This window comes from Solanum tuberosum, unplaced genomic scaffold (genome assembly GCF_000226075.1).
Source record: "Solanum tuberosum cultivar DM 1-3 516 R44 unplaced genomic scaffold, SolTub_3.0 scf00090, whole genome shotgun sequence".
Lineage (NCBI taxonomy): Eukaryota > Viridiplantae > Streptophyta > Magnoliopsida > Solanales > Solanaceae > Solanum > Solanum tuberosum.
Genome location: NW_006239013.1, coordinates 183,719 through 191,606, shown reverse-complemented (window position 1 = coordinate 191,606; position 7,888 = coordinate 183,719). Strand labels below are relative to the sequence as shown.

The following is a 7,888-nucleotide window of genomic DNA, read 5'->3' as shown; positions in this document are numbered from 1 at the left end:
CCTTAATCATGGATCCGATCTAAGGAAATCACGATTGCCAAAGGAAAGAAAAAAGACAGAAGATCGACCACAAATTTGGAAAGAAATAAATCACGAAGATAGATGGTCGATATAATCATAGACCTCAACACATACATATCTAATATGGACGTGCACTATCATTCATCCTCAATAAAGAAATCATTTGAAGAAACTCGTTTGGGTTTTTATTTTAGAACATAAAGAGTCTCGCTGAAGAGACTTGTAAGATGCCTTTTTAATCTGAAGAAGTACACTATGCACTTCACTTTGAACTTGTACACTATATGTTTCCTTTCAGTTTTCACAGTACTTAGTAATCTTGCATGCAAAAACTACAATTATAAAAGAAAAGATAAAAAAGCTAGGATATATCTTACTTGAATAAGATATAATCGATATCAAAATCATCTATACTGACAAGTTTATCCAAAAAGTCTTAAGGAAATCCTTGTAACTGAAGGAGACTGAACTAGACACCACATCGATAATCTAAAAAAGTATAAAAGCATCTTATCTCAATTTACTTTATGCACCTTGATTATCGATTATCTGTGATACTAACTTACAGGAGAAGCCAACTAAAGTTCTACCTTAGTCGAATACGGTAAATTATTTTAGATTCTCCCCTATCTTGATTTTCAATTTCCTGATCAAACACTTAACATGACGTCTAGCACCTGTTAAGTTATCCTAACCAAACTCATCGGATGGAAATGAGGCAAGTTTTGGGATATCTGAAACATACACAACACTATGCCTTGCATTATACTCCCTTTGTCCCAATTTATTTGTCACTTTTCATTTTTCGAGAGTCAAATAGTTTAAGTTTGACCGGAAATTTGAGCATGAAATCTGTAGTTTTTTTAAAATAAAATTTATATATTTGTAAACTACGTAAAAAGTACTATAAGTCACAACAATTGATAATTTAAAATGTTTAAAAGATCTATGAAAAATTTACGGTCAAAGTTAGACTTGTTTGAATCTCAAAATCTAAAAAGTGTCACATAAAATAGGACAGAGGGAGTAATAAATATACTGTCATGATTGAAGGATATAGTGATGCAAATTGGATCACCGAGTCCAATGAAGTAAAAATCCACAAATGGGTATGTATTTACCTTTGGTTGAGGAGTAGTATCTTGGAAATCATCCAAAACATACATGTATCGCTCGCTCTACAATGAAATCTGAATTTGTTTCTTTAAATAAGGTTGGTGAAGAAGCTGAATGACTCATAATTTTTTTAGAAGACATTCCATTCTGGCCCAAACCCATGGAACCTATATGCATATACTGTGATAGTCGAGGACCAATAGGTAGGGAAGAGAGCATCTTCTACAACGAAAAATCTCATCACATATGACGAAGACATAATTCCGTAAGACAACCGCTCTCTAGTGGAATTATTACGATTAACTATATAAAGTATTGATAATGTGTCAGATCCACTAACAAAATGTCTAGCTAGAGAGACAGTTGAAAGATCATCTAAGGGAATGAGTTTAAGACTTAGAACAAGTCATCATGGTGGTAACTCTACCTAGCAGACTTGGGATCCCAAGAGCTAGGTACAAGCAGATCAAACAAAGTTGTGAATGACGGTTAGACATTGTCAAACAACTCAATCAATTCTCATGATGAAGACAATGTTTAGGAACAAGTATAAAACATTATGACTTATTAACGAGTTAGTAAAACTTAAAATTTTCTAATGATTTGCTAAATTTGGAAGATTTGACCAAATAGTGTATCTATGCGATAACACACAGTTAACCATCTATATGAGTGTGAAGTGTAAACCGTTTAAAAAAGAATCATTGTGAAAAGCCTATTCTCAATATATACACTCACTAATTTAGGAGGTGTTCATAACTGAAACGAACACAATCTTAAGAACCATAAACAGTTGATTGTGTGACATATGGTTGTCTAGGTATAAATCAAAGCTCAATGGTTCAAAGATATCAAATCTACCGATTGACCGAGTATATTCGACACATGTTCTACGGAAAGTTCAAAGGGAAACCTACTTATCCGGATGCAACTGATCCTCGCTTGTAAAGTACGCACTCGCCCGTGCATTTCTTTACGTTATAGCCATTATCCATTTGTGTGGAGAACTGTTGGGTATATAGTAAGAATTAATGGGAAATGGAGGGAAGATGAAAGGAGAAAATATGAAGTAGTCTCTTATACTTTAGTAAAAAACAATTCACCCTCATTGGTGGTGGAACCGAAATTTCAAGTGTTTAAATAAGGAAAACTTCTACTAGTTGTTAAATGAGTTGGAAAGAGGGACCCCCTCACGCCATCGTCGTTGCTCGCTCGCTCGGTTACGACTTTGCCTTTGATTTTGGCTTTGGAAAATAATCGAGAAATTATTTTTTGGACAAAATTTTATTTAATTATTTATTTAATTAAGTATTAAATAATTAATTAATAAGTGGCCAACCTGAAACGACCCAATCCAAAGTGAATCCGCACGACCCATTGTGTAAACGTCTCTACTGTTTTATTTAAAATTTCCACTATTTTTAAATGACTTTTCTGGAACGCTAGTGAATAGAATCTTCTATCCTGAGATGATCTATTTCTGTAAACCTCGAGTATTAAAAGAAAATAATTTCCTTAAGGACACACTGTGCATTCAGTGAGTTGGATTTTTTTGCCCTTTTTATTTCATTCTATTGTTATAGATCCTTATATGTTTTTAAGTCATTAACTTCTACTGATGTTTTTAATTTCTATTTTTTTTTACATGCTTTAAACTTTATTATTTTTATTTCTGCAAAGTCATTATTATAAGTATTTGTTAGTACATATTAACTAACATTTAGAACATAGGAACAACTTTAAAAAACGTACAAATATACTTCTTCAAATATCATAAAATTGTTTTGATGTTCAAAAAGTGTAGCATATCTGAATCTAACTGGAGTTCACGTTGGTGGAGGAACTAGATCGAACTTCCGACTATATTGAAGTCCCCAACTCTTTGCCACCTTGGATATATGTGGCGACACGATCTTGCTAACAAGAGGTCACCATAATTTTATTAAATATGTATGACGTCACCAATTTTATTCATTTACTAATCTTGTCCAATTATCCTAAAATAGCCTTGATATAAATAGTGTTTTCATTATGAACCTAGACCTATATATAACATGGAGTTCACAAACATTTCACCTCCTCACACAAGGTTCTTAATTTTTTTACTATATATATATATATTATGACCAACACTAATTTATTACAATCCATATATATCAATGGCGTTCAAGAAAACACTACCTCAGCGTATTTTTAGTGCATACAAATTTAGTGCTCCATCTCTAACCTTAGCATGTCGTATTACTTCTTCAACCATGGTGGAAGCAAAATCCACCGATAAAAATATGGATCCACGGCGATTTCTTTACCAATCAATGGTATCCTCGCCGGAGATCCAAGGGTCACTAGCCATGGGAGAAAAACTCCGCCATAAATTACATGGGATGGACATTATTTCGAGAGATAAGGTGAGATTAATTAATGAGGTACTCTTGCTTCCGCGGCCCCCACCGCGACAGGAGTCATTGGATGTGGGGTCCATGACAGATGCGAGAAAGACTTTAAAGTTGTCGCAACTTGAAATGTTGAAATCGAGGCTAAGGAAAATGGAGAAGAGTTGGATTTTGTTCGCTGAATTTATTGAAATTTGTAAGGAAACATGTTTGGATGATGATCAAGGCCTTCAGTTTGCTAAGAAGATGGATGAATCGGGAGATGTTATTGTTTTGGGAAACCTTGTTTTTCTCCGCCCTGATCAGGTTGGTTTAATTTATTTTCTTATCTTTAGAATCTTTAACTTTTTTTAAATAAATAAATTTACATAATTAGAAATTATATTAAAATGCTATAAATTACTATGATTATCAATTTAAAATATTTGAAAACCTTCTGGTCAAAGAAACTATCCTTTGACTGATAAAATAGTAACTAAATAGTGGATAAGTTGGACCGTTTTCAAAGACCCCAAAACCCTAATTAACATCTTCATAATAAAAAAGATGTATTCCTAACTTTTTAGTTCGTTACGAAAGGATACATTTTTTAAATTTTGAAAAAATTAAATTTCAACATCCACATAATATATTTAAGAACACAAGATTTTATGCAAGTCAAATTAAGACAAACAATTTAATTGAATATCGTATAAACATCATTTTGAAGTAGAAATTGGAAAGTTGGGGTTTGCGGGAACTCAAAGCTTTTGCACAAATTGTATGCATAGTAAAACATTCATTAAATATGTTCTTGTGACCCCAATGTTATTATTAAATATCAATTTGAAATAACTAAAGAAATCATTAAGCTTCAAAATCTTGAATCCATCTATCTGACTCTGAGTGTGAGGTGATCAAAGGAGTACGTTTGTGTAAAGTTTTTAGTCCTCTTTTTTGTCACAGGTAGTTCGAGCCATGCAAGAACTATTGCCAATGCACAAACCAAATCATGACAAAGAAAGAATGAAGGAGCTTGAACAAATGGAAAAGGAAAAAACATCAATTGACAAGAAAGCAGAATCATTAGTACGTAAAGAAATGTGGTTTGGACTTGGATGTTTGGTAATTCAAACAGCAGCGTTCATGAGGTTCACTTTTTGGGACCTAACATGGGATGTTATGGAACCAATTTGTTTCTACCTCACATCAACATATTTCATGGCTACTTATTTTTTCTTTCTTAAGACATCCAAAGAGCCTTCTTTTCAAGGCTTCTTCCAGGCACGTTTTAGTACAAAGCAAAAACGACTTATGAAACTTCATAATTTCGATCTTCAGAGGTATAATGAGCTCCGGCGAGTTCACTATCCTCAATCATCGCCAATTAATTGGTAATGAAGGTACCTGAATCTCTTATGAGGTAGGATGAAGAAAAAAAGATGGAAGGAAGATTATTCAGTTTTTTTTTCTCCTTTTACGAAATATGTGATTTAAAACAATTTGCGTATGATATTTAGTTAAGTGGAGAACATTTTGGATTTCTTATTGAGTTTTCTAGTTCGGGTGTCTATACATTTTTTAACATGCATTATTATTATTATTGAATATAAACACTAATCACTTCATTACATTAATATAATAGTGACTTATTGTTGGTTTTAAAAGGTATGAATAGAAAATGAAGAGTTGTGACTTTTATGAAGACTTGTGACTTTAATGAAAAATTGTGATTTTTATGAGCAGTTGTGACTTTTATAAAAGGACCTTTTCACACTATTCTTTGTTGTCTAAAAACAGAGGGATGTCCTCTCATTTTAAGAGAACCAATTTTCTGGACTTCTTCTACTATTACTAAATCTAGTATTCTAAGTGTACTTTACTGTCGTTGAGTAGTTCGCTCACACCGTGGTTATAGGTATCGATACACCAACGAGTAAGATCGTATTATCCTGGGAGGATATATTCCATTAACCTCATGTACTTGAGGGGAATAATTTCCTTAAGGGGACACTGTGCATTCAGTGGACTCGATTTTCTTCTTTAAGAAAAATATTTTGTACATTGTTTCTAATCTTTTTCTAGTTCTGTTTTCTTTACTGGTTTTAATTTTCTAGTTTCAAAAATATTATTTAAACTTTGTTATTTTTTTATCAAGTTCTTCAAAGTTTTTGGTCTAAGTATCTTAGGAATTTAGGATGAACACCAATCTTAAGGAAATTATTGTACTGTTGGTATTTCCTGTATTCTACTGATTGAGGAAAACAGGTCATGGAAGTAGAAGATTAATGCACTACTTCCCCATAATTTGGTGCCTTGTTTAGCAAAGGTGAAGTGAGAATGTACCAGAAGAATTGGTGGTGTTTCAGTTAAAGATTACACTAGGTAACCTTCTTATTATTTATCTAAGGAGGAAAATAGTTTCTAAAAGTTAAATTTATCATGTGTATTTGGAAAACGATCTGCAAATCATATGTTTTTGAATGAATTTTCCTTGACAAATAGTGTTGCCTTTAAAAATATTTAGCTTGCAGAATGAGATATGCATATTTTATTTGGATAAGATACTATATCAAAATGTTAATATTGGAAGGCTATTTGAAAAGAAAAGCATATCTATGTGATAATATTAGGATATGTTTTATTCTGTTTGGAGACTAATTTTTTTTAGTTTTGTACTCCGTGTGAAATTTGACTGTGATTGATTTTTGTAAACTAATTTTTTTTATAGTTTCCTACTATGGATAAATTAGACCATGCAATTGGTTTGAAGAATATGAAAACTTCACCTTATAAGTCAGTGTTGTACTTTTGGTTTTCTATTAACTTCATTGTTAAATAGAAACAAATTGTACAATTTTTTTGTCTTTATTGTTATTATTCTAAATATTAAGTGGTTGTCTAATTGTGATACAAAAAAAGGCCACAGACTTAAAGTTTGTGATTTTTTGCCTGCAATAGATGCTTCTAGGAATGAACTTTGACATTGTGTAATGATTGTCAAAGGGAATTGAAGCACTATAATTCTTTTGTAGAATAATATTTCTAAAAGAGGTTTCATATTGCCAATGACATTTTGATAGTATGGGAAAAAATATGTGGACAAAATATTTTCAAATACTCGAACAATATTTTGTGGTGGGAAAAAGTATCCCATCCTCGAAAAATAGTTTTATTTTAATAGTGATATCTTTTCTCAAAAAATCATGTACTTATAAACACATATAAAAAATTGAGAAAATATTGAATTCCTATTTCGAGAAACGCTAAAAACAGTGGTGTGGATCCTACAGAGGATATAGGTATGGTTAACTAGATCATTAAGGATGGTCCCAGAAAAATTAGGTAAAAAAGATAGTTGGTTAGTCACATTCCAAAATATACATGGACTAATACACATTAAAAAATTTGAGAAATATTCAATTTATATTTCAACATCATAAATGCTATAAAAAGTCATGTGGATCCTTTAGAGGATATGTTTATGGTTCACTAAATCATTATGGGTGGTCCTAAAAATCACTGGGCCAAACAGATTCTCCCAGCCATAATCGCGAATCTTTTGTGACCCCTAAACTCTAAAGAGTTAGTGTGGATCTTGCAGAGGCTATAAGTATGGCTCACTTGGCACATACAAATGTACCTAAAAAAATAGAGGCCAAACTGTAACAACATGTTCCTGTCGTTATGGAAAAACCAATGGGGAAGGATATTTTGGGCCAGAAAACTTTTGAGGAGTGACTTGAAAAATTGTAGCCTAGTCCAGATTTGGATGAAATCTGAGTCAGGTAAGTTCTAGGGAAATTTGCTAATGAATGGGGGGTCTAATTGTGAATTTGATCACACGAGTGGATAGCTAAGACGTTAAGGAACCCGTACGACTTTATGAAATCAAATTCGGGCAAGTAGAACTCCTGAAACTGATCTTGGCGTGAAAAGGTAGTTTCTGAATGTCAAGGGTTGAAGGTATGTTGTGAAATGGGAGCTTGGAACTCAAATTACGAGCTTCTGTCTCCGTGTAAGCCGCCAGGGCAAGGCCGCTGTGGTGGGATGTGGTCCGCTGTAGTGGACCAGCCGTGACTAAGGCTGGGCACCGGAACGGGTTGTACCGGTACCATTCCGGTCCGTTCCGGTACCATTCCGATTCGTTCCGGTCCGATAGTATTCGGGACGGGATGGGATACATTGAACCGGTACACGGAACGGAACGGTACCATGATTTGGTACCGGTATACCGGTACCGGTTCATCCCGATTCATTCCGGTTCCGTTCCGGTCCAGTCCGGTACCGGTCCGGTCCCTGTAAATCATTTTTAATTAAAATAAAAAATAATATTTTTGTCATTATTTACTTTTATTAGCATTTCTTTTTGTTTATTT

The 7,888-nt window shown here is 33.3% G+C and overlaps 1 protein-coding gene across 1 annotated transcript; it reads left to right on the top strand.

The window, feature by feature from the left end:
• Nucleotides 1-3,296: 3,296 nt before the first annotated feature.
• Nucleotides 3,297-7,589, top strand: LOC102588342 (calcium uniporter protein 3, mitochondrial-like). Its single transcript, XM_006346811.2, has 3 exons — nt 3,297-3,836; nt 4,476-4,634; nt 7,449-7,589. Exons 1-3 carry the CDS (start codon nt 3,297-3,299, stop codon nt 7,587-7,589), a joined length of 840 nt encoding a protein of 279 aa, XP_006346873.2.
• The last annotated feature ends 299 nt before the right edge of the window (nt 7,590-7,888 follow it).

What these genes read in the sequence shown, in the direction of transcription:
- LOC102588342 (XM_006346811.2), top strand. Translation starts at nt 3,297, where the DNA reads ATGGCGTTCAAGAAAACACTACCTCAGCGTATTTTTAGTGCATACAAA. An exon ending in TTTTTCTCCGCCCTGATCAG is followed by an intron (nt 3,837 to 4,475) that starts GTTGGTTTAATT and finishes TTTTTGTCACAG; the next exon opens with GTAGTTCGAGCCATGCAAGA. An exon ending in GGTTTGGACTTGGATGTTTG is followed by an intron (nt 4,635 to 7,448) that starts GTAATTCAAACA and finishes TGGCGTGAAAAG; the next exon opens with GTAGTTTCTGAATGTCAAGG.